General features: G+C 54.3%; 1 protein-coding gene and 2 long non-coding RNA genes across 6 annotated transcripts; all 3 read left to right on the top strand.

Moving 5' to 3' along the window:
• Positions 1-568: 568 nt before the first annotated feature.
• Positions 569-16575, top strand: LDLRAP1 (low density lipoprotein receptor adaptor protein 1). Of its 2 annotated transcripts, none has more exons than XM_065697721.1 (9): positions 569-737; positions 3166-3308; positions 4236-4348; positions 6850-6964; positions 9111-9183; positions 9593-9670; positions 10977-11104; positions 12596-12630; positions 14504-16575. In XM_065697721.1, exons 1-9 carry the CDS (start codon positions 572-574, stop codon positions 14646-14648), a joined length of 996 nt encoding a protein of 331 aa, XP_065553793.1. In that variant the 5' UTR covers positions 569-571; the 3' UTR covers positions 14649-16575. The 2 variants fall into 2 exon arrangements, with proteins under 2 accessions (XP_065553793.1, XP_065553792.1); XM_065697720.1 differs by having other exon boundaries at positions 10974-11104.
• An 82-nt stretch (positions 16576-16657) lies between these two features.
• LOC136023369 (uncharacterized) lies at positions 16658-19426 on the top strand. 3 transcript variants are annotated; one of them, XR_010616557.1, is made up of 4 exons: positions 16658-16866; positions 17103-17186; positions 17802-17965; positions 18096-19426. It is a non-coding gene; the product is annotated as an uncharacterized LOC136023369 (long non-coding RNA). The 3 variants fall into 3 exon arrangements; XR_010616559.1 differs by having other exon boundaries at positions 18081-19426; XR_010616558.1 differs by having other exon boundaries at positions 18074-19426.
• Positions 19427-19481: 55 nt separating this feature from the next.
• On the top strand, positions 19482-21957 carry LOC136023366 (uncharacterized). Its single transcript, XR_010616554.1, has 5 exons — positions 19482-19663; positions 19756-20292; positions 20798-20865; positions 20975-21307; positions 21550-21957. It is a non-coding gene; the product is annotated as an uncharacterized LOC136023366 (long non-coding RNA).
• The last annotated feature ends 4129 nt before the right edge of the window (positions 21958-26086 follow it).

Below are 26086 nucleotides of genomic sequence, written 5' to 3'. Positions count from 1 at the left end.
CGGAGGGGAACCGGTTCTGGTGGTGACTTCAGTTTGTTGGCTCCTGGCCATAACCGTAGGGAGGGGAATGTTAAAATTTAACTAAAGAGGCATTTTCAATTCCCCAAATGTTTCTGTGGGTAATAGGCTTTGTAAGGCATTATTGCACAAATCCCAGATACGGGGTTTAACCTCCTGCTTATTATCCCTTTAATTTTGGAAAGCCTTTCAGGGCTTTAATCTTCCATACAAGTATGTTCAGGCTGAGTTAAGGGCACGCTGGTGGCCGCGGTGACACGGATGCTCTGGCTGAGCTTTATCAAATGTGGTATTTTAATGTCATGTCGCATTTTATCTAGGGGGGGAGCGGCAATCAAACACCTTTTGGGGTAAATTCAACTCTTTTGGTGTTTCCTGCTCTGAACCTGAGTGGGAAAAGTGGGATCCCCATGGGAAAGGCGTTTGCACTGGGGGGAGGAGGGGACGGCGGCTATTCCTTATGGACCCGCTCTCGGCCATCCCCTCTTCCAGGGCTCTGCGGGATCGCCCCGCGGGTCAACGGGGCGTGGCCTCGTGACGTCGCTTCATTTGCATGCGGGCCCCGCCCCCGGACGCGGTCAGCGCTGGCGCCGCAGGAAAGTTTGCGGCGGGGCGGGCGCGGAGCGGGGTCGGGATGGACGCGCTCAAGTCCGCGGGTCGCGCCCTGCTCCGCAGCCCCAGCGTGCACAAACCCTCGTGGGCCAGCGGCCGGCACCAGAGTGAGACCCGAGCCCCCCCTCGGCCGCGTCCCCCCCTCTTCCTTCCCGGCTTTCTCCGGCTTCGCACCCCCCCGGCCGCTTCTCTCCCTGCTCGAGTTCCCTCCTCCCCGCTCCCCTTCCGCGCTGCTTTGCCCTGTCCGCTCTCCTGCCCCCCCCCTCCGCGCCTCCTGAGCCCACTCTGTGCTCCGGTCCCACTCTGCTCCGGTCCCATTCTGTGCTCCGGTCCCACTCTGCTCCGGTCCCACTCTGCTCCGGTCCCACTCTGTGCTCCGGTCCCACTCTGTGCTCCGGCCCCACTCTGTGCTCCGGCCCCACTCTGCTCCGGTCCCACTCTGCTCCGGTCCCACTCTGTGCTCCGGTCCCGCCCCGCGCCGCTCTCCTCACCCCTCCCGTTGCCCGTTTGCCCCCACGCTTTCGCTCCCCTTCTCCCTTACCCGCCGGGGCTCTCCCTGTCCCGGGCCGGGGGGGGGTTTGTTCCCCTTCCCGTGGTGCGGGTTGGAGCCCGGCGGGCGCTTCCTGGCCTCGTCCCGCTGCTGGCGCCGTCCCACGATCGACGGTCCCTGGGCGGCCGCTCGGGTCCCCTGCGGCCGGGGAAGGGGGGGCCCAGCGCGGCTGAGCCTGCCCGGCCCGCGGGCGAGGTCAGGCTTCTGCGCGTTGCTGCTGGGGTGAGCCCGGCCCGGCCCCGCTGCGCCCTTTCGCTGGGGTTAAGGGCCTGCGGGAGGCGAGGGGGGGGCTGCGCTGCGGGGCTTTGCGGGACGTGCTCCACAGGGGCCCTTCGGGACCCCGCTCTGGGGTGACCTTGCAAACCGCCCTGTGCCCGTCGCTGCACAGAGCATCGCATGGGCTGGATGCGCCCTTGGCCGGGCTGCAGTCACTGGGTTAACGGGAGGACAGTGAGGTGGTGGTGGATGGTGCAGAATGGGACGTGTGAAGGAGCGTCTGTGTCTGCCTTCTGCTGCCTTGGGTGCTTCTTCCTTACTGAAAGCAGCACTTAAACCACCCAGTTTTGTCCTATGCCGCTGGCATCATCCCGAGCAGTGTGGGATGCTCAGAGGGTCCCCATTCTCAGAAAGGCCTGGAGCTGCCCTGCGCAGGATCCAGGAGCAGTGCCTGGCGGGTCCGTCACGCAGCTCACCTGGCTCTTCGCTGGTGCTCGCTGGTCCTAGCTGGGATGCGAGGTGAACGCAGCATCCCGCCTGTCCTTGGGTTTTCCTTTCCACCTCCTTGTTTGGGGCCCATGTGTCGGGCAGGGCGCCCTCCCGCAAGCCCTTGTCTCCCTGCGGGACCGCTCCCACTCGGCTGCCGTCACTTTGACTTCAAGCCGCGGCAGTTCCCGGCGCTGGGAGTGGTGCTGGGTTCGTGGCTGCTCGTCCCGGAGCTGAGTCACCGGTCACCCCGGGGTGCGGCCGCCCCGGCTCCGCAGGGAGCTGCGGTTCGGCCCTGCCGTGCTGAAGCGGCCAAAGGGGACGGAACGTAAAGGGGGGAGCCTTCAGGGACGTGTTTTGTCTGCGGCCTGCGGAGGCTGCTCTCTGGGAGCCCCATTGCTCCCCAGGGCTGGGAGGCACCTTGGGAGGGCTGTGGTTTGTTGCCACATGCTCAAAGCAAGATCCTCCTTAAGCACAAGAGTGGCAGATCCTGGCTGTCAGCTCCGTGTCTGGAAGTCAGCTCCTGTGGTGCGGTTTCAGGCTCTGAAATACCCACGTGGCTTTCAGTTTGGCCCCAGCCTTATCTCCGTGTGTAGAACCGTTCTTCCCCCCCACACACACACACAGACCCAGCACGAAGGGAAGAGGCCGGAGGCCTCCTTGGTGGTTTCCAGGGGAGAGCAGAGACATCTCTGAGGCTTCGCCCCTGCAGTGGCTCCATGGGGCTGCTGGTGACTGATTTAGCAAGTCTGAGCACATCCCCTGGATACCTGCGGCTGCACATGGGCTCAGCCAGCGGCAAATCCCGGCTTAGCCCTGGCGGGTGGGTGATGGGTTGCACAGGGTAAGGTTATCCCCATGATAGGTAACTCAGGGTAAGGTTATCCCCATGATGGGTAGCCCAGGGTGAGGTTATCCCCATGATGGGTGGCCCAGGGTGAGGTTATTGCCCTGATAAGACAGCCCTGACCCCTCCCCTGTGTGTGGCTGGGGCTGATGCTCAGGATCAGGTTCTGGGCGCTCACAATTAAGCCGAGGAGCTGATGGATCTTTAAGGGTTGCTGCTGTTTGCTGCAGCTCATGGCTGAAGCGTGCTGTCACTTCTAACAGCGGGGTCTCTGCCCTATCTCCTTCTCCCAGCGCCTTGTGAAAGCCATGGTCATGCTGCAGGAGACCGGGCAGTAGCTAAACCAACACCCTGCTCATACCAAAACCCTCCCTCAGGCCTTCACAGAGGTACCTTGGGGTGTCAGAACCCAAGAGCCTCTTTGTTGTCTCTCTAGAGCTCCCAGAGAACTGGACCGATACCCGTGAGACACTGCTGGAGGGGATGCTCTTCAGCCTCAAGTACATGGGCATGACCCTGGTGGAGCAGCCCAAGGGAGAAGAGCTCTCTGCGGCTGCCGTTAAAAGGATCGTCGCTACCGTGAGTGTCCATGCTGGAGCAGAGCCCTTTCTCCTGGTGTTCAAACCAACCTGTCACTGGGGAGAGCATCAGAAGCCACAGGTCTAGAGACCAAAGTGCTGTTCATCTGCAGGTCCGGGGTGTCTGGGCTGCAGGTCCAGTCCCTCCAGTGGTGAGCAGGCTCCTGGTGGTGTAGGTAGGGCTGTGGGCACTGGGAGCAGGGTGCCTGCCCATGGGGCAGGCTGTGGAAAGCTGTTGTTGCACCTCTGAGCTCTGGCCTCCCTTGATAAGCTCGGGTGACCCTGGGTGTGGAAGAAGCCTCTGACACGGTGAAATCAGCCTTCCCCAAGGCTGTATCTCCTCTTGCAAGGCAGGGACAGCATTTGAATGTGGCCCGCATGTGGCTAAGAGCTGGCGGGCAGTTCTGGCTTCTCCTCCCTGGGATTTGGAGGGTTAAGAGGAGCAGGGAGCAGGAGTTTGCTCCCATTCCCACATTCCCAGCTAATACCACTCATCCCATTGTAACTCGGAGGTTACAGCCATCCTCCAGCACGCAGCCTCCCTGGAGCCCCTGCTCACCGGGCTCCAAGTGAAATTAACACTTCTTTAAGCCCTCATAAAAGGGAATGAGGCAAAGCCCCGGCTGTACAGTTAACCGTTGTGAAGTCAATGGGGTGTCCAACTGCGCTGGGTAATGACTGATCCGTGCCTGGCATGTGCTGAGCTGGACGAAGGGAAGTGCTCGCATGGAACCGGAGCTGCTGGCAGAGCCCTTCTCGTCTGCTCGGAGCAGCCAAGGACAGAGCCTTGAAATAAAACCCCTGGGGCTGAGGCCAGCAGAGGGTCTGACCCCCCAGCTCACATGCGATCCCTGGGCAGCGGGGCTGAGGACCCGCTTTTATCAGTGTTAGAGGTCTGTAACTTTCCCCTCCCTCTTCTCCTTCAAAGGCAAAAGCAAGCGGAAAGAAGCTGCAGAAAGTGACTCTGAAAGTGTCCCCCAGAGGGATCGTGTTAAACGACAGCAGAACGAACGAGCTCATCGAGAACGTCTCCATATACAGGTGGGTTACGGGCTGCCCGTCAGTGGGGGCATGCCCCGAGGCTCCTCTTCTGCCCCCGTCTGCACCCAGGCTGAGCTGGCACCTCACTGGCCATCACGTCTGATGGGAAGCGAAAGGTGGGGAAGGAGGGTGGTGGCTGAATGTAGGGTAAATTTACATCATGCGCAGTCAGTAAGGACAGCGCTCGGGAGCCCGGAGGTGTGTGTGGACTGCAGATCCTCAGCCAAGTGCTTTGTGGCCACGTGTGACTTTACAGCCCGTTTGTGGCTATAGCAATGACCGAACATCTGGGGTGACAGGACTTGGTGAGAGCATCTCTGAGTTGGGGAGGACACAAACAGCAGAGCCTGGGCTGCCCTCTCCTTGCTGGCTGCTCCGCACTTCCAATACAGTTAAACAGCTCTGGTGAAGAGCAGGGCTGGGACAGCAATGGGGGACCCAGTACCAGCATGGGGAGGGTGAGGATGGGTTACCCCATATCCACTCCTCTGGCTTTGGCAAGTATTTCATCCAAAGAGGCTGGAGGCAGGCGCAGTCCTGGTGGGACAGAGCTCAGCTCCGGTCCAGCCCTTTCCATCCTCTCCCTCCCTCTACATCCCACACTCTGCTTCTGTCCTTCACCTGCTGCTCTGTCCCCCTTTGCTGAAGGTGGGGTGGGGAGCACTGGGTCAGGGCGCTCTCTGTAACCAGGCTACTAACCCGCTTGCTTTCCTCTTAGTTCAGACTAAGCAGTGTGCACAGAGCTGTGGTGCTGAGCCCCAGCCCTCCCAGCAGAGGAACTGCTAAAGGGCAGAGCCGGGATGGGGGTCACTGTGCCGGGTAGCAGCAGGCAGAGCCGTGGGGCTGCTGCTTCAGTTCCCCCCAGACACTGTTCACAGCCATTGGTAAAGCTGCTCCCCCCGGTCCTTGCTCACCTCCAAGCACCCCCTGATTCAGCTGGCTGAGGTCAGCGCATCCTCAGCAGGCTGCTGGTGTGGGGCCTGGTGCTGCAGGAGCAGGGGGCACAGCAAGCACTGGTGTGTGTGTACCTGGAGGGATCATGGCCCCGCTCTGTGAGCGTGCCCCGTCTGCGGCAGTCCCAGGGCTTCCCTCTTAACACCTCGGGTCTTCTCTTGGGGTTCTCTGTGCACCGGGATGATGCTGGCTCTCAGCTCTTGCCCGATCTGTGCTGGGACAGGACACAGGGGCCCTGGCGAAGCCACAGCCACCGCGAGTGGTGTTACAACACCTGCAGGGGCCGGTGCGAGTGACCTTCCCTGGGCATTAATGGCCATCAGCTCTGGAGCTGGTGCTGGAGGCTTCCCATCTCTGCTCAACGACCTTCTGCAGCTTTGTCATCATCATTAAGAGTGGCCAAGCTGGTTTGTGGGAAAATGGGAGAAAGGGGTAAACTTCCGGGGGCCTCTTTAATCCAGAGCAGGGCTCAGCTCTGGGAAACAACGTCCAGGCCATTGAGCAGAGGCATCCTCACATGCAACAAGAAACTAATGCGGTGCAACGCGTTTTGAGTGTGGCTTTCTGGAAGTCATCTGCTGGGAACCGGGACCTTCCTGTCCCCTCCCTGCAGCCTCTGCGGGCAGCGCAGGCCATGGGAAAGCTTTCACCCAAGTGTCCCACTTTCTCCTCAGGTTTTCTTTCCTTGACCCCCGTTTGCTCTGCTGTGCGTGCAGGGCAGAGGCTTTGCTCGCTGCTCGCGCCTGCTGCCTTGCACTAAACCTCCGGGGCTGCTCCAGCCTCTGCTCGCTCCCTCCCTTCAGACGAGATGCTCGGGGCTGCAGCTCCTGGCATGGATGGTGGGGGCTGATGCTGAGGGACCCACTTGCCTGCAGCAGGGAGCTGAGCCCTCAGTCACAGCCTGGGCTCCCCCTCTGCCAGAGCCTTGATCAGTATTTGGAGTCAGCCCTGCTGAGATGCGGCCATGCCAGGGAGGCTGAGCCCCCTGCCCATGTCCCCTGTGCTCAGCAGTCTCAGAACATCCTGTACCTCTGCTACTGCGGCTCTTGGAGCCTGAATTTCAGCTTTTCTTGAGCACCTCTGCATCAGTTTCTTTCCCTGGTTTGAGATGAAATCCTAGGCTGAGGGCAAGTCCTCCTCTCTCCTTGCCAGCTCATCCTCCAAAGCAAATCTGAGTGTCTCTTGTGGAGGCAGCGCATTCATCAGGTGCGGTCCCAGGTGGGACACTGCAGAGCCTTCCCCTTCTCTAACCTGCCCTTCCCCACAGGGTCAAGCACTTTCTCTTCTCTCCTGCCTCTGTGCACAGTGCCCGTGGTTTCACACCATGGCTGCCAGAGCTGCGCTGCACTTCTCTTAATGTTCGCACCAGTGGCATCCACTCCTCTGCTTTGGGAAGCAGTTGCATTGAAGCCTGTTAATGCTCCTGTGCTCCCTCTGCCTTCCCTGCTTGGCCCTGGCGCTGGAAGCCCTGGGGTAGGCGCTTCCTGGCAGATGAGAGGTGAGGTTGGTGGATCTCCCCGGACAAGACGTTTCATTCTGTCTTTCAGGATATCCTACTGCACGGCAGACAAGATCCACGATAAAGTGTTTGCCTACATTGCCCAGAACCAGCTCAATGAGAACCTGGAGTGCCATGCCTTCCTCTGTACCAAACGGAAAATGGTCAGTCCAGAGGAAGAAATGGGGATGTGGCTGTAGGAGGAGGAAGCAGAGAGGGTCTGTGCCGGTGAGGTAACAGCTCTGCTCCTAGAGAGAGCGAGGGGCTCCTGCCATGGGGGAGCAACCCCTCCTGCTGCTCACAGGCAGTGATCCTGGCAGTGCTGCCTGGCCATTGCTATCGAGCAGGCAGAACTCCAGGCTGGATTCAGCCAAGGTCTAGGGCAAGGGTGGGAGGAGCTGGTCCTGCACCCACCTTGCTCCTGCCTGATGGGACCCTTCCCTGCTCACATCCACCTCCCCAGGCTGCCAGAGAGGCTTTGGCAGGCGGGAGGTCTCTGGGGAGCTGGCAGCACGTGCCTGGGCTGGCCTTGCTGATGGGAGGTGCGCAGCCAGCGGTGCTGGGCTCGCTGCCCTGGCTCCCATCCAGTGCTTCCCATTCAAGGTCCTCGTCTAATTTTTAGCAGCCTCTCTGCGGACCAGAGCCATGTGTTCCCCGTGGGATCAGCACAGGAGACCCCACTGCGTGCCGAGGATGGGGCTCAGGGCAGAGACCTGTGTATAGAAACAGTCTGGCTCTTGCTTTGAACCTCCTCGGGGGACTTTTTCCTGCTAATTCAGTACATCAGGGTGGGCAGGGACCCACACCACTGAGCTACAGAAGGAGAGGCGTGGGTCACTGCTGCAAGTGGGGCAAGGAGAGCACTGGGGGCCTCTCCAGTGGAGCCAGAGCTGGGGCTGAGCCCCACAGCAGGAGGGGGCTTTAGGGGAAAGGAAGGGCAGGGCAGACCCATTTGCCCACAGTTACCCTTCCTCTGCTGCCTGTTGTGAGGCCCAGCTGGAGGACAGGATCTCCTGAATCCACAGGGAAACAAACCCGAGTGCCAGTGCATCCCAGCGTGGCGATTCCTTGGTCCTTACGAGCATTCCTGTGCCCAGCTCTTAATATTCTGCACTTCTCCCAACTCCTTGGGTTTTTTCCTAGGGGAGAGAATAATGGGAGCCACAAGTTGTCTCCTTTCCGCGGTGCGTTCCCATCCGTGCAGGCAGAGATAAGCCTCGTTCTGCAAATTAGAATTCAGATCTCTCCAGTGCTAAAAGCCCTATCGCGGTGCTCCATCAGCTCGGAGCAGCTCCCTCCCAGCGCACTTCTCCATGGCTTTTTGTGGCAAAAACTAGATTGGATTGATTGGTTTTAGCTTGTCTGTAAAACACACGTGAGGTGATGCCCTGCTCCTGGGGCAGGTCCCTGGATGGGCACACGGCTTCCAGGCTCGCGCATGTCATCAGTCCGTATTTTTAGTCCTTGGGTGATTCTGAGCAGTAGCTGGTCTATTAAACTTGATTCAGATGTGACAGCTTAAACTGTAAACAGCTGTGAGGAGTTCCATCCTTAATTACGTATTTAAGGTTCTGCCATAAAGCGTTTGCACTCCATCAAGGATGTAAATAGCTCCAGCACTGGATGAGCTCTCCAGCTTGGCTGTTCTGGCACCACCGGCTCTCCTCACCCATCCACAGCTCCATCCTCTGGATCCAGGGCTGCTGGATCCAGCCCCAGCTCTGCCTTCGCTCAGTTTGTGACTTGGTAAAACAAGCTCCCTCCTGGAGGCTCCTGCGCCAGCCTCGCAGGGTGCTCCTGGTTACCCCTTTGTGCTTCAGCTGCTCTCGAGCTGTGCCTCCTCCTGATGAAACTGGCTTTTGTGCCGCATTCACGCGCCTCCAGCCGCTCGGGCTGCTGAAGGTGGAGGGGTTTTAAATGCTCCTCAGGCTGTCGGCATGGGGAGGAATGGAGGGACCGAAGGGGAAGGTGCTCCTGCTCAGCCCTGGCTGTCGCCAAGCCAACCCATGCTGGTGGTCCAAGCCAGTGAGACCCCAGCTCAACTCAGGAGAGCCAGGGGAAGACCCTGGGGTCTCTCTTGTCCTGTCCCATTCCACCTGAAGATGTCTGCAGCAAGCTGCGTGTCCTACACGGAGCAAGTCTCTGCTTTCATCCGCATTCGATTACCCCTCCCCAGTCAGGAGGGGAGCCCGCGGAGCTGAGGCTGGATCCAGGTTTTAACATGAATCTGCAAAGCAAACCCTCCACATGGTCGAGCCCCACACGAGGAGCCGTGGGTTAACGCTGTCTTTCTCATCCCTGTCTTCCCAGGCACAAGCAGTCACCCTCACCGTGGCCCAGGCCTTCAAAATCGCGTTTGAGTTCTGGCAGGCAGCGAAGGAAGGTGAGGCTTCTCCCCTCTTCCCACTCTTTATGTGAAAGCTCAAGGGATGACTTTGGGGTTTTTCCCAACTTTCAAGTGCCTTTTCCCCTCGCCCTCCAAATTTCCAGGCTGCTGTTAAGGTTGATCCAACCTCTGGTGTGATTTAAGGCATCTTCCACCTTTCTCTTGACAGCCTTATAAATCCAGCCAGGTTCTGGCTGTGCTCCTCTCTTGCAGGCAGAGAGTGAAGGTCTCTGGTGCCCAGAGCCCTTCCACTGGCAGGATTTTTGCTTTCCCCTTCAATGAGATGATAAAAGGCACCCAAAGCCTGGGCTGCTGTGGGCAGCGGAGACCTGGTGGTCCATCCGCACTGTCCGTCTTCCCTGAAGACTTGTGGCACAGGCAGTGATGGGGTCTCCTCGTTTTGCAGAGAAAGAGAAGCGGGAAAGGTTGGAAGGAGAAGGGACAAGCAGCCCCAGGTCAGAAGCCCCTGCCCGCCCCGACACACGTAAGTCACCAACAGCAGAGCTCTGCTTTAGGCTCGGGAATGAGGAGCAGCCTGAGGCTGCGGGGTTTGCCTTGACCAGGGCATCCTCCTGGGAGGGCTTGGCGACCAGCAAGGAGCAAACGCTTCTGGCATAGCAGGGATGCTGCCCTCAGCAGGGTGCTTTGGGCAAAGTCCTTCCACCCCCCAGGTACATCTCATGCAGCCCCTTCTACACAGCTGCTGTCACCCCAAGTCTGGTTGCTTCTGCCCCAGGCATATTGGCTGTAATGTCCTTATGAGCTTAGCGTGGACCCCCACCATCCCAAGTCTGGGTTTGGGTTTGTCTTGGACCCAAAACACTTGCCATCCCATTGCTGAAGGAGATGGACATCCAGATGCCACTCTGCCTCTGGCTTCCCTAAGGAAAGAGTGTGAAAAGAAAGAAACAAACCTGCTCATCAGTCAGTGCCATGGGTCCTCTGCTGCCCCTGAAACGCAAGATGCATGGCCAGGGAGAAATGGGACAAAAGGCTAATCTCTCTTCCATGCTGGCCATGGAGATTTGGCACAGAGGAAAATAGCATTAAACTGAGCTTCCTTGCAGGATGGCACATCTCATTTCTTCGTGTGAAGGCTCAGGACTGGAGGAATCTATCACAAACAGTGGCCCATTGGGATGAGTGAGGCCTGGGGCTGCCACAGGTATAGGAAGGAGCCCCAGCCTCTGCCTGGGGGATGCTCCACAGTTGGGGCACGTTTGATCCGCTGTTACTGCAGGGTGATGAGGAGGATTTGAGGCTTCCCTGAAAGAGCCAGGCTGTGGTGCACCAGCAGCCCCCAGGCTGTGAACTGTTCTTCACCCAGGGCAGGATTTGTCCTCAGTCCTATAAAACAATGCATCTTTTATAAGATGCTGAACCACACGCGGTGTGCTGAGCTGAGGAGGTCACCCAGGGCTGTTCGCACACTGGCATTGGCATGTCCTGGGGTGGGATCTGTCAGCTCTGCCTGGGGCTGATCCTGACTCATCCTGAGCATAAGCAGGTACCTGGAAGCCCCCCTGATGGCTGCTGGTGGGATGATCCAGCCGTCCCTCCCCTGTGTCCCTGTCAAGAGGTGCCTGAGCTGAGCATCAGTAGTAATTCAGGCTGCAACCACAGCGAATGCAGCTCCTCCATGCTAAAATCTGGGGCCAGCCTGAAGGGATGTGATGCAGCCGTTTGGTTCCCTTCTAGAGGAGAAGCGCTTCCTGCGAAAAGACTTGGTTTCCTGGCATCTCTGCTTCCCTCTCCCCTGCCTCATTCCTTCTCCCCTCTGCTCACAGCAGCAGCCACGGGGAACTTGCTGGATTTAGAAGATTCTGCCAAATCGCCCGTGACCAGCAGCACAAGCTCCCCACACTTGGATAACAGCATGTTTGGGCCCAGCTCCTCTGTGAACAACAACATGGTGTGGGTAAGCGTGTGGCCGGGGGTGCGATGCCACCTCCGTTTCCTTTGCTCCGGGTCCCATCACGGGGCTGCTTCTTGGATGAGGTACCCCTGGGTGCAGGCAGTGCAGGGCTGCCCGAGCGAGCTGGGTTTGGTGTCCTTGAGATGATCAATCAGTGTTCAAGCACCTCCTGCCTTTCTGAGGCTCGGTAGATAAACGAGCTCGCCAGGCACCCTGAGCAATGCCACTGCAGGTGAGTGAGCATTCCTTATCCTCACGCAGCAGTTCTCAGTGGTTTGGCACTTAATTGAGAGACCACCCGACTGCTCTGTGCAGGGGAAAAGTCATGATGTTGATGGCTTTCGTTTCATTAGAGCCACGTTAGATTTATGTTCATTGTTGCTCTTGTTTTTCCCTTGTTCTTGGTTGTGATGGCTTCTCTGAAGTGTTTTCAATAATCTGGCTTCATTGTTTCATGGACCACCAACAACCCAGCCCATGTGCCCATCACCAACCAGGCTGGGGCTGATCTTTGAAGCCACAACCGACCTGGGACCTCATCCCGGCCACGTTTCCCAATCTGGAAACAAGCTGAATGTTGCTAGAATTGTGGAGAATTGAATGCTAAATGCCTTTGCTTGGAGCTTGTTTCTTGAGTGTGGCAGGGCTGAGCCTGAGGCTTTTCAGGTTAAGCCTAAAGATCCACTTAAGTCATATCAAATCCTGGAGGCTTATCAGCGCTCTGCAGTCCCTCCCCTATCACAGAGTTTTCATACTTTACATATTACATTAAGTCTGTGAGTGCATTACATGATTTTGGGAGAAGTCAAGGCTGTCCATAGCAAAGCCCTTGCACGGCATGGGAAACCTTTCTCCTGCAAGCAATTCAAATGCTTAAGAGCAGATCAGAGATAAAGAATCCCAGAGCTGCTTTCAAGCAGTGAAGGTTCCTCCTGTGCTGGTGCAGAGTTGCTTTCTGGGTTCCTGATCCAGATAAGCCCCAAGGGATGCCTGGAGCATGTTGCTGAGCTCCATGCAGGTCACTCCCTCTAGCAGCACGTACCAGTCGCATGCCGAGAGCTGGAAGAGCTGAGGGCTGTGGTTAACCCCAGAGCGGGATGTGGTCCAGCTGACAGGCCAGATCCAGCCCATGCAGGCAGTGGGACAGAGTTAGCCTGGTTTGGAGATGGTGGGAAAAGGCCAAGTGCCTGCCCCTGGGCTGTGAAAGGAGTGGTGCACCCTGACCTGAGCCTTGGGATCTGCTCTGAGGAAGCCTGGACCACCTGGAGGTACATCTCTTACCCTGGGGCTTGTACAGAGAGTGAGATAAAACCTGCCCGAGGAGGCAGATTGCTGAGAGGGCTGCTGCTTTAGGCACTCAGAAGTCAGTTTATACATATATATAGATATATACTTTTGTGTCTGCTCTGCTGAAGTGTGGAGCCAGATCCCTAAATACACTTTTGTGCGTTCTCTTAGCAACTACTTCTCTCTCTTTTTATCTCTTTAACAAAGGAAATGGATGATGGTCTCGACGAGGCATTTTCAAGGTAATTCTAATAACTCCCTTTACAAGTTCAAGCCACTGGGGGCCAGCCCAGGAGACTTGAGTAGTGACTGGCTTTTAATAATGCTTCTAATCTAATCAGCCGCTGTGATCTGACCTGGGCAGCTGCCCCATTGGTGCCTCAGCTGTTAATTGAAAGACGGGCTTCGAGGCTGCCTCACAAGCCAAATATTTTGACAACCTTCTAAGGATGGAGGGAGGCTGTGTGTGATAGGGAATTCAATTGCCCAAGCAGTCAGTTTGTTTGTTGGGCCTGCTGGAGTGGTTTGAGGCTGCAGCGATGCTGGCCCAAGCTCTTGGCCTGAGGGAGCTTTATCCTTCCTATCTTGTTCCCATCTGTTCCTAAACCTGCAGCAGCTGCTGAGGGCAGCCTCTCTGCTCCACTGGCCCTTGTTTGCAGCGTGGTTGCATCAGGGTGAGTCTGATGCACCAGTTTTGGATTCATGCACCTGAGCACAGAGCTTGTGGCCATAGCTTCATGTGCCTCAGTGCAGTTCCCAGTCCAAGTGAAGAGCTTCCCTGCACACACATGCCCAGCAGTCCAGCGATGTTAAACAAATCCATTTTCTTTCAGGTGAGTTTCCCTGTGTGTGTGCTTGTGCAGGCAGCCCCTGCGGGGTGATGGGGATGCTTTAGTGTACAGGGGTCCCAGCCTCCAACTCTGGGCATGAAGCCACCCAAGTGGGTGCTGCAGAAGCCCCATTTCGGGCAATGAGCTGCCTAGGGTGCAGCTGGTGCAGGCAGCAGGGAGCTCCCAGGCTCCTGCTCCAGCTGGAACATCCCGGAAGAGGGAGCTGAGCCCAAGGCTGTCACCTCCCCGAGAGCCGCTCGCCTCCGCCCAGGTTTACAGCAGTGCAAAAACTGCACGCTCAGCCCTAAGGAAGCAGACCTTCGTGCCTCGTTTGGCTCTCAGGAATGATTTACAGCTTCCACTTCCGCAGCGGCCCTGTCCCAAGTTGTATTCGTTAAAGGGGCTGCTTGAATTTATGTCTTAGTGTCATCTGTTTTCCTCACCTCTGTTCCTTGCCCTACTTGATGAAGCAGATGCTGTTGACTGCGGTGGTTTGGCGTGCCTTGCTGGGTGCTGACTGTCACATCAGCCTTGGCCTTGTGGTGACTCAGTATTTGGGCTGCTCATCCACTTGGGCGGGTGCTTCTCAAAGTGTTCCTGCCACAGCATCATCGCTGGACACTTCTTTATTAAAAGATATGTTCAGGCTGAGGCCGTGCCTCCCTGGGTGAAGCACCAAAAACTTGAGTTAACCTTTGGCCCTGGGAGAATTGATGCTGCAGTGGTACATTTTCACAGAGGTATTTAATAACACAGCAATAAATGGGGGCTTGTTAGGTTTTGCGAAACATCTCATGATTCTGTGATCAGGGATGTGCTGACATGACCTCTTCAAGCTAATCCTGTGGGTACTAAACATCATCTGAGCCCTGCTGTGTCTTAACCCACATTGTTAAATGCTCAGGCCGGGGAGCGCAGCCTGCGTGTGCACACAGCACCATGAAAACTCATCTGTGGTCAACAGAGCCCTGCGCTGAGTTCAGACCCAGCTAAGGATGCACCCGCCAACAGGAGCTCAGGGGAGGAGAGCGGCACCGTTCTGCCAGACCATTAATACCTGGGATGTCCAGGCTGTAAAATCCCTGGCTGCCCGTAGGGGAAATGTTAGGATAAACCAGCAGCAAATGTTATGTGCCAGCTCTCCCCTTACTGAATTATTTCATTCCATTGGAGGATTTTGAAATGTGGAACTGCAGCTGGGGTTCAGCATTATGGATGCAGCAAGCATCCAGGCTATGAACTGCACAGATTTGTGTTCTTACTTTCTGTTTTTCTCCCCTGTTAGACTGGCTCAGTCAAGAACAAACCCTCACGTCCTTGACACAGGACTGACAGCTCAAGACATCCAGAGTGCAGAAACGCTCTCGCCAGTAGACTGGAACAAAATAGATTCCAACACGGGCGAGAAAGATGATCTGTTCATGTTTTGAGGTCAGAGGCATCTAAGAGCTGACAAGAGAATAACCACTAAAAGTCTATGGACTGAATCATGCTGATCCAGGTGCTGTATGCAAGGGACTCTTCTGAGGGCTTTTCACCAAGTCAGGTGACGTTACAGCACAGTTTAGACCAAAGCTTTAGGAATCTAATGCAGATTTTTGTACTTCGCTTTTATCTAAACCACAAGATGCTCTTGAACATATTTATTCATAACTGTTACAGTTTACATATACTATTGGAAGGTGTGTAGAGCATCTACAGTATTACATGGCAATATGCCATGGAAGAACCTTCAGCAGTGCCTGTTCCTCTCTGAAAAAAGACTATGCAACACCAAAGTCTCCCTGTAGATACTTTTCTAGACAAAGATCTGCAGATGCAAATGCAATTGCAAGCACAACTGTTACTAATCCACTGTTTTGGAACACAGCGCCTGCCTAGGCGGAGCGGAGGAGATTTGCAGCAGCTGCTAACAGTGTTAAAATCAAAGAGGTAGCAGAGATCTTGCTTTTGTTATGAATGTCTGTGATACTCTCACAGTTGTCAATCACCCTTATGAGTTCTGGCTGTTTCTTTGCCAGCTTTGGATGGGAATTGACACTTTTTTACCCAAAGACTCTATGAAGTTTTGCACTTTAAAGCTTGAACTGAAAGCAGTGGTCCGAGCTGTCGAGGTAAGCAGTGCCTGTAACTTCTCTTCAGAAGCTATTAACCCCCCAAAATCCCAACCCAGCAATGCTGCAGGTCTGTTTCAGAACTGACTGCTCACGTGCACCGTTTCTGATGTGACTCAAACACTAGGGCTCCATTGCACTGTTGGCTTGAAAAGCAGAACCACCGGGGAGTAACAATTTGTTTTGCTGAAGCGCGTTGAAAGTTGCAGGTTGGGTGAACCCAGTAGCACAATAGATCTGTGTTCTTAGCCCTGCTAAGTGGATTTGGCTGTGCATGCCTTTTTACTGTCTCAGAACCATTTGGTTGTTGCTCACTCAATAGACTGAAATAGAATTGGATTAGGCAAGGCCAATACCTGGATGTTCAATTGGCAAGAGGTGCCCCTTCCAGCGGTGCTCTGATCCTCTTCCCCCGGCAGCCGTGTCTCCCGCCAGGCTCGGGAAGCTGTCTTCATCTGCTCCTGGAGTTGAAAATAAGTAATGGAGGTATAAAACTTATGCTAATTAAAAGATTAAGTTTAATGATCTTAAATAGTCGCACTGACAGTTTGCAGTGTTTGTGGCCTTATGTGAAGTATACTAATCTGTTTTATAGATTTGTAACTTGGGTTTGGAACACTAATTCATTCCCCAGATAGCTCCTTAGAACTCGCTTAAAACTGCTTGCAGAAGACAAAAAAGCCAAGGAAAAACCTCTTTGTCAGCTGCAAGGATTTATTAGGGAACAGCTGAATGACTCTGACTAAAATTTGTTCCCCCCCAAGTGTTATTGTGATAAAGTATCGAGGACTCATGGAGCTGACTCATCATGTCTCTTAATCAAATGTGTGCTGTTTAGCCACAAAATTGTGTTTAAAGCAAGTTTCATCTTGAAACTCCTGTGCCTGTGACTTGCTGGTCGTGTGTAGAGCAGCGGTCTCACCATTGCAGGGGTTACTCACACTTTGTCCATGCTATGGAGACATGAACCTATAACATCAGCAATGCCAGAGCCATGTAGAAGTGGTTGTAGCAAGCGCCTTGTCCCAACCTGGAGGAGTGGTGATCTCCCTAAGGAAGAGCTTGGGCTGTAGGAATGGCCCGTGAGCATTTCTCTGTACATTGATCTTTCTCCTTTTCTAGAGACTCTAGGAGCACATAGTGAAATGCACAGTGCTATAGATGTATGTATATAGTTTTTTAAGAAAACCTTAAAGAATATCTGTACTGAGGGGAATAAAATTCTACCATTTTTTGGAGTGTCTCTGCTGGGTGACTTCATTTTTACCATGGCAATACGGAGAAGTCTCTCTGTTTCTATCTGGTTGAATCCTCCGTCTTCCTTGATGCATACCAGTAAGCGATGGGAAACATCCACAGGAGGTTTCTTGCTGTTCCAGGGCCATCCAGGTGGAAAGATGACTGCAGCTGGGCACTAGGCCACAGTGCTGCCTCCAAGAAATGCTTGTGGATCTGGATGTGGCCATGCTGCATGCACAGAGGGATGCACAGCAGCCGCCTGCCTGAGCCCCTGCATCGCTGGGTTGGCCTCCAGGTAAGGGGGTGACAGTGGATGAGAAAAGGGAGGTTGGTGCTTCAGGCTTGTCTGCAGTTTAACACAGTGCTGGTAACATCAAAACCCCAAATCTCTAATTGATAGAGGTTCTGAGTTGCGCATTTAATGCATCCCCATAACTGCAACAACCAACCCTCAGCGGCTTCTTGCTGTCAAACCCAGGCTGGGTTTACATGTGAAGTGCATCAAGTGTTGCTCTTTCCTCTCTGTTCAAGGCTTGCTCTTCAGAGATGCTCAGGTCAAATCCTGCTCTGAGCTCACACACCGGCTGTCGGGGACAGCGCTGTGCACTGCAGCAGGTACCAGTCTCACAGCTTCTCTCTCCTTGGGGCACCAAGAGCATTTGTAATGTGTGCCAAGCTTGAGCAAGAGCTGTTGTTACCCAGATTGCTCTTGTTTAAAGTACAAGTAGAGCAACATTTCATCTGAACACCTGAATGCTGTTGTTTTTCATAGCCAGCCCCAGGGTGCCAGGAGCTGTGAGCAGCTCTGCGAGGCTTGCTTGTGCTCTGAAGCAAGAAGCAATAACTGTCCTTGTGGACAAGCACAAGCGCATTTTGGCTGGGGATGGAGCGAGGACTGGGTGGGGATGGAGGCTGAACGTGTCAGCGCTGCGTGATGCCAACAGCCAACTGCTAGAGCCCAGTGAGACTCATCCCTGTGGAAGCCAAGGGGCTGAACCAGAACAAATGCCAGGCAAAGGGGACATCTGCTGAAAGCCTTGTGCTGGCCTTGCTGGCACCCAGAGCAGGGGCTCGCTCTGGGTCAGCAGCCAGTGCCAATGGGGTGTTTTGCAAGCGTGTTACTGCCTCTGCTGTCCATCTTTTCCAGGGCTTACAGCACTTAATAGCAGGAGACGATGCTGCAGCAGAACAGAGCAGTGTTGCAGCGTTAGCAAATGGCTTTTGTCACAGTTGCCATTGCAGGGAGCAGTGGAGCCGTGTGCCAACGTGGTTGCCCTCAGTCCGCACAGGCAACGAGGGGTGCAGGGTCATTCTGCCAAAGCCCTTCTGTGTGTGGAAGTATATCCTGAAAATGCTGTGATTTCAGTGCCAAAAATTCCACGCACTTGTCACAGGTAACTTCTTTATGCCTGTCCCTTCAGAGGAAATCCTGCTGATGCTCTGGTCCCCTTTCCTGAGACCTGGAGCCTCAGTTCATCAAGTTGGTAACTTGGGATTGACAGTGCCCAGGTTCTGCCCCTGCAGCACAAGCCCCGGTGGTCACCTGGAGCCAAGTGAGACGCAGCAAGGGCTGGGGAGGACCCAGGAGCTTTCTCCATCCACAGCACGGGGGGACCTGGGAGCCCACAGCAGCAGCCACGGGGCCAGAAGCTGATGAAGTGACCCAGCACAAAGCGAGTGAGCAGGGCCCTGCTGCAGCCTGTGGCTCAGAGGTTCTTCATGCAGCAAAGCAGCAGCTGACTGCAAGCAATCTATCAGGAGTGAGCAGACACTGCTTATGACAGAGGGAGTCTTAATATTGCATTACTTCATTTATTTAGCACCTCTCCTCTAATGCCCAGGGGAAGGACAATGGGAAAGTGGTGTGGGTTGCTGGGGGCTCGTTGTTTCTTTTCTTCCCTGCACAGAACAAACAGCCTCCAGATGGTTCTTGGCTCAGCGAAGAAATACTGGCTCTACAAAAAGAAGGGATGTCAAGTCATTAAAAGCTGCAGGAAGAGAAGTCTTCTGAGATGGGAGTGGAAATGGGGCCAAGAGAGCTGGAGCCAGAAAGCAGATGTAGTAGGAAGCGCAGGGAGATGGGAGGCAGTTGCACAGTGAATGTGCAGTTAGAAGGCGATTACTGACCAAGTGCTGGTTCATTTCCTGCCGCCAGCCTCTCACGCTGGACACATGCTCGGTCCCTTTTCTGCTGGGCTCTGATCCTTGTCTGTAGCAATTGCTTCCCGCTCCAAGCTCCAGAGATGCTCCTGGCATGGTGGGTGTGAGCCAGCAGAGCCAAAGGGACCCTCTGCTCTGCCGGGGGAGTGGATGAGGCCTCTGCCACGGGGCCACACACCGCCAGCCCGCGCTGGCCCGCAGCCGGGGCTCTCCATCGTGCCCAGCACCCGTCTGGCACCACTCGGCTTTGGCAGCACCAAGCATCTCCTGGGGTATTGACCTGCTGGAAAGCTGCTGGGCTCGGCTGCCAGCAGAGATGTGTTTGCAACTGAGAGCTCCGTGCCTGTTCCCCGCGGTGTGGCTGGGGGGGGCTCTCTGGAAGCTGTTGCAGGAGCCAGGTTGTGCCAGCAAACCCAGCGTGGGTGCGCCAGGGGAAGCGGTGCCGGCTGCGCTCGCAGGCAGGGGCTGGGCCACCTCTCAGCTCTCCTCTTCGCTTTTCCTTCCAGGAGCGAGGCATGATTATCACCAGCGTCACTGCTCCCACGTCAGGGCTGTGGGGTCGCTCCTCTCCCTGCAGAGAAAATATAAGGAGAGGCAGGTTGTGAAACGTCAGCCCCATCAGGTCTTGGCTCTAAAATCCCTGCTGACTCCTGTGATTTATCACTCACCCAGCTGCTGCTTGCAGCTTGGATAAGATAAGCGGGGGGGGGGGGGGGGGGGGGGGGTGGAATATGAATTTTAAAAGCTTGGCTTTAAAGCCCACAGAGTAAGGCCAGGAATAATCTCCTGGCCGAGGTAACAGGGCAGGAACATCACTGGTCACAGCTGAAATACAACGGCCATCCACTCCAGGCTGCACTAGGAGGGGGTAATTCCGCTGCCTTCTCCCTGACGTGTCTTTTGAGCCATGATGTCAGAAAACCAGTATTTAGGTACAAAACCCCCGCTGCCTTCCTTGTCTTTCCATTCATCACCCAGGCACCTCATTTGCTCCAGACTTTTACTATCACTGGTTCCGTTTCAGGCAGCAGAAGCAAACCCACGCCTGGGACAGCCCTGAGCCGTCATCTCTCTGGGCACAGGGGGTGATGCCCATGGGTTCTCCTTCCCCTCCTTTCCAACCGGCCACTCTGCAAGCTCTGCTCCGGTCACTCACTTTCTGCCACCATTGGGGTTTGTTTTGCACCTTTCCACCCTTGGCCATCAGCAGTTTCTCTCCCAGCGAAGCCTCCGTCCTCCACACGCTTTTCCTCCTGCTCTCACAGCAACCGCAGTGGCAGGTTCTGTCCCGTCTATTGAGTCCCTCAGACAGTAGCACCACTGCAGGCACAGGTATTGCTTAAAAGCCTTGATGATGATCCTTTACAGGGAGTTATTTGGCTTGTGCCTTTGTGTTTCCATCACCCTACCTGAATCCTGCCATAACAGCCCCCAGACTTGCTGCTTGTCAGGTCTTGTTTTAGCTACAACCCTCCTTCCTTTCCCTGCTTGACAGCATGGATTTTCATGTGACATCCCAGCACAAGGCCTGTCACTCGGCTATTGCCTGGATCACACGCTCGTACGTATAAGCCCCAGGTCTAATTAATGTAATAAAATGTGTAAAAGTACTAAATCTCCTCAGGCGTGACAATTTGATCACTTCTATCTACTGTCACAGCACAAGGAAAACTGACAGGAAAGAATAAACCAGTTCTGGCTCTGGCATTTTTTATGACTTTTAATACGTTTCCTTTTTTTGTTACTGGAAATTTGAATTATAGTGGTGTGCTTCACTTAAAAAAAAAAAAAAAAGGAAGTCTCCATAGCAACAGGAACATCTAAATTATTACAGCTGATCACTTCCCTGCCAGAGTCACATCACTTGCCTTTGCCATGCAGACAGTCCCAGAGGTGCAGGGTTCTAATAGGGTTTTTGTCACTTATTTTGCACATAAACAAGTGTATACACAGCACTTTCTCCATCAGTGGAGAAATCCTCCAGAAGGATTTAAGCCTGATACCTGAAGGCTGGGTTTCAGGTTTGCTCTGGGACTCCTTACTTCATATGAGTCTTTCTCATCTAGGTGGGTGCTTTGGTCATCCCGGGTGAAGGTGGAGCATTCAGCTGATGGGAAGTCTTGCACTGGGGCAGGTAGGAGACAAGGTGCTAAGCCTGAAGCACCAGGAACATGCTTGTTATGTTACAAGCTGGAGTCACTTCTAGTTGTGTTTTCTTTCCAAATTCCCATTTGTCACCCCAGCAACCTTCCGTGGCTGCTCGACATTCCAGTGGGAAGGTGCTGCCTGTTTTCCAGCCACCACCCCTACATCTGAGCCTTCTCAGTGACTTTGGGTCCAAAGCAGTTGGAGCTTTCCACTCTGGAGGAATTCCTTCACATTAACCACGAGGAAAGCCCGATGGATTCAGAGCTGTCCAATGGAAGGGACAAATAAGCTGGAAGAAATAAAAAGACTATTTTTTTCCCCTCCAAGTTATAGGAATCATATGCATCCGCTGGATCAACGGGAGATTCAAAGTGCCCAGCCAGAAAGATGTTCTATATAAAAAAGCAGAAGACCTCCTCTAACCTCAGGTATTATCATGTTGTAAGTGAAATTATGATAGCAAACCATGTTTAGGGGCTCTCTTGGAAAGCTCAGGTTAAGAACAAAAGCTTAATAAATGTACTCGTACGTAGTTACAAGATCCCTGTATGTATCTATCTGAGATCTTATCATGTTCAGTAATAGCAGAGATTTGCTTTTTATGTCCTCTAATTCCCACTGCCATGTGGTGCATTCCTGGGTAATCATTTCCTGCCTTTTCCCCCTGCAGTGGCTGCAATGCGGGGATCTGGATCTGTTTGCAGGGCAGAACAGGGCAATGACAGAGGAACACAGCAATCTTCACACATATACAACATCACTTATCCCTTAACCTCTATAGCGCAAGAGTTGAGGTATGGACAAGTGGTTGTGGTTCACTGAGGCCAGTCCAAAGCAAAAGCCCAGGGAATGTGTCCGTGTTCCTTGAGTTGTTTGTGAGGATGGGCCAGGAAGCTCCACAGAGGGGCCTCAAGGAGAGATCCTGCAGGTTCTGGGTACAGTTGTCACTGGGCCAATGCCAGGCAGACGCTGCCACAGGAGCTGGGTGCAGCGTCTGTCAGTGGCTTTCGGATCCATTTGGTTTCAGACGCGAGTTAAAAACAGAGTGAGAGAATGTGGGTGGTGAGAGAGGCTGAGAATGATGCAAAGGATCTGTCGGACCTGCAGATCCGGCTCACAGCTGAAAATCACCTTTGTGGCTCCTGCGAAATCACCTTTTAATAAAGAGTCTGTAACAGGAACCTGTAATTGTGTGGGTGATGCGTGAGCAAGAGACAACCCAGTTCACCCTCGTGTAGCTTCCTTACAGCCATGGCTCGGGCTGGAGGCAGAGATATTTGCTTTCTGTTGAGCACACAAGATCCTACAGGAATGCTGGCACTGACCTTTGCTGCAGGCAGCAGTCAAAGCTGTCGCTCCCTGTCTCACCTCTCCCAGTGTGTCCCACCAGGTTTAGCAGGGATGTTTCCCTAATCCATAGGTGGAGCTTTTGACTCACCTGAACCTACCTCTCGCCTCTCAGGTAACGAAGTTAATCCCAGAAGCCACATCCCCAGGTATCTGGGAGCATTTGTCTGCGGGCAGGGAGATGGGTCTGTGCTGTTCTGCTTGCGATCTGCTTCTTTAATTGGGCCCAATTTGATCCTTCGTGTTTATGTTTGAGGCTTGGATGCATCCATAAGTATTTTGGGGATGGGCAGTGGGTCAGAGCTAATCAGCCAAACGTGATTTGCTGTATGTGGCAACATCTCAGCTGTGTGCTGGGAGGGCAAGATCTTTGCTGTTAAGGGTGACAAGAGAGTGAGCCCAGACCAGTAACGTGCGGTGTCCCTCAGGGATCGGCGTTGGGACCGGTCTTGTTCAACATCTTCATCGCTGACATGGACAGTGGGATTGAGTGCGCCCTCAGCAAGTTTGTCGATGACACCAAGCTGTGTGGTCCGGTTGATGCGCTGGAGGGAAGGGATGCCATCCAGAGGGACCTCGACACGCTTGTGAGGTGGCTGATGCCAACCTTATGAAGTTCAACCACGACAAGTGCAAGGTCCAACAGCTGGGTTGGAGCAATCCCAGGCACAGCTACAGACCGGGCAAAGAAGAGATTCAGAGCAGCCCTGCAGAGAAGGACTTGGGGGTGCTGGTCGATGAGAAAATGAACATGAGCCGGCTGCAGTGTGCGCTCGCAGCCCAGAAACCAACCGGATCCTGGGCTGCATCCAAAGGAGCGTGACCAGCAGGGCGAAGGAGGTGATCCTGCCCCTCTGCTCTGCCCTCGTGAGACCTCACCTGGAGCATTGTGTGCAGTTCTGGTGTCCTCAACATAAAAAGGACATGGAGCTGCTGGAACAAGTCCAGAGGAGGCCACGAGGATGATCAGGGGACTGGAGCACCTCCCGTATGAAGACAGGCTGAAGAAGTTGGGGCTGTTCAGCCTGGAGAAGAGAAGGCTGCATGGAGACCTCATAACAGCCTTCCAGTACCTGAAGGGGGCCTATAGGGATGCTGGGGAGGGACTCTTCATCAGGGACTGCAGTGACAGGACAAGGGGTAACGGGTTAAAACTGAAACAGGGGAAGTTTAGATTGGATCTAAGGAGGAAATTCTTTCCTGTGAGGGTGGTGAGACACTGGTATCGGTTGCCCAGGGAGGTTGTGAGTGCTCCATCCCTGGCAGTGTTCAAGGCCAGGTTGGATGAAGCCTTGGGTGCGATGGTTTAGTGTGAGGTGTCCCTGCCCATGGCAGGGGGGTGGAACTGGATGATCTTGAGGTCCTTTCCAACCCAAACCATTCTACGATTCTATGATTCATGGTGGTTGAAACATCGTGATCCAGCAGATAGCTGGTGTGTGAGGCTAAATTCTGGGGAAAGACTGTCAGTATCTGGGTTACTTATTCCTTCAGGGTCTTCCATTTATACATCGAGCTGACCTGACTCACACCTGTGGAATGTGATGGGGGAACGGGAAAAGCTGCTGGTGAAGTTATTCAAGGACTTCAGACAGGTACAAGCACAGAGGGCATTTTACAGCCATGACAGGAGAAACGTGGCGCTGGTTGTGCCCCCCCTGCCCTTGATGCTACGTGCCTTCCCAGTTCTGCTTTTTATGTCCTCAGAATGAGAGCGTGGTCTCTTGAGGCTGGGCTGAGGCAGAGCCAGCACAGGCCGGAGCGGACCTTTCCAGTTACAAATGTTCCCTTGTCTCGTTGACCAGACTACAGAAGGAGGTGCAATGCCGCCGAGCTCGGGATTACATCTCTTTATTTCTTACCTGCCTCAGCAGCAGCAGGTGAGGGGCAGCCACCAACAGCTCGGAAAGTGCTGCTTCCTCAGAGCAAACTGCAGGTGAGGAGATGTTTGGGTTTCATCTGGCTCATGGGGGCTCCAGATGCCTGCAACCACCCCGGCTGCGTGACAGCGGCTCCGGGCTGGCTCCGAGCAAAGCTTTGAGGGCACTCACCCTGTGTTTCACCAGGATTCCTGGGATGCAGCTGGTGTCTCTGTGATACCCAACAAGAGGCTGTGACTTGACTCCTCCGAGAGCAGGGAACAGACTCTCCAACCCTGGAGGTCCTTTGTGCATCCTCAGGCCCCAGCATCCTGCCTGGCAATACAATCCCCCTTGTCATCCCCTCTCTGGTCCATGATCAGCAGATCAGGGCTGATGGCTGCAAGCTGATCTCCTCATTTTCCTTGGAGCGAGTGCAGGTGTGCTCCTGCCCTTGTGGTTTCACCACTTCTCCCCCTGCCAGCTTTAGTTGAATGTCACTGAATCAGTCTTTTCCAAATGATTAACTCTCAACCCCTCGGTATGAACCGCACGCTGAGCCAGGAGTGACAGCGCTGGGAGATGAGCTTTGTGGTCAGAAATGGGAAACGCTCTGTCTGCAGCAAGGTGAGCCTAATCCTAACCTGCCTCTTGCTTCTTGCTGTGCCTGCAAAGTTTGAAGCAGGGAGTGATAAAGCCTCCTTTAACCTTGATGAGCTTGGCCTTTATGTGATTTGGGACTTACTAAGGCTATTTCAAGAAGGTGCTGAAGTGATAACACAGTATCTGGAAAGGTGGTTTCTGGCTGTGTGGTGAGAATAAGTGCAATAGACTGTGAAGCCAGGGGAAACCATTCCCAGCATCTAGTCCGATTTTAAACAGAAACACATGGTTCGAAGATGTGTCTCTGAAAGAGCTTCCCAGCTGGCACAAAACTGTGTTCCCTCTCCTCAAAAGCTTGATCCACTAGTGTGAAAGGCTTTTCAGAGAACAAGAAGACAGACAACTAGCTCAAGAGGAGAGCCCCTGCCACATCAAGTGGTGTTCTGCAATCAGTCAGTTGATCATCTGTCCCTGGATTTCACCTCTTGTCTCCAGGACAGCTCTTGGCAATGGCTGTTCGAGGGCTGAAGTTCCTCCTCTTTTATCTCTCTGAGCTCCTGATGCCAGGGAAGATTTTCCAGGCTGGAATAGAAAGAGCCCTGAGCAAGCTGGGTGAAAAGCTTTCGAAGCAGACCCTTAGCAAAGCATTAAAGGCTGAGCTGCATTTGCCATGGGCAAGTACACACAGGCTTCCTCCCAGCCCTGATCTGAGATGATGCTGGTGCTCCAGCCATCCTAAGGAGAGGAGTCCCAGTGCTCAGGTGCAGGTGCCTCTGCCCTCTGCATCGCACAGCCCATGGGCTGCCCTTGAGGCCATTGCTTGTGTCAGTGATGGCTGGAAAAACCACCTGACAAATTGAAGCAGACACAAAGCAACAACCTTCCAGTGTCTGCGTGGGTGACATTGCTTTTCCCCCACCAACAGCTTGAAAATGAGCAATTACAACCTCCCTACAGTGCTCGCTAACTCCCACAAAGGTACTTGAAAGTGCATGGCCACAGAACTGGCCATGGGGATGAACTCCAAATCCCATACAGCATTTACAGTCCGTGGGCTTGTGTTGCAAGAAGCTCAGCCTGTCCTGAGTGTCTCTGGCTTCAAAGAGCCCCAGAACCTGGGAGAACAGCAGCTGCGTGAAGGCCGTTGGTACCGCAGCTCCCCATCAGTGGCCATCAGCCAGGCCAGGGGCCACTGTCCCCACAGGTCACGCGTTTCACAGCTTAACTAAGGAATCTTTGGGGTTTGTTCCCCTTCTGAAGCCAGGATCGGAGGACACTGCCCTGAAACACCCATTTCCTTCCCTCTCCCTTCCCTTGTAGCCTGATTTCCCCCCTCACACTTCTGATATCTGGCAGGTGTTTTTATAATCCCGCAGTTGCTGTTGTCTCCAGTTCTCA

Source organism: Lathamus discolor, chromosome 18 (genome assembly GCF_037157495.1).
Source record: "Lathamus discolor isolate bLatDis1 chromosome 18, bLatDis1.hap1, whole genome shotgun sequence".
Classification (NCBI taxonomy): Eukaryota; Metazoa; Chordata; class Aves; order Psittaciformes; family Psittacidae; genus Lathamus; species Lathamus discolor.
The sequence above is the reverse complement of the archived record's forward strand: the minus strand, read 5'-3'. Positions and strand labels throughout refer to the sequence as shown.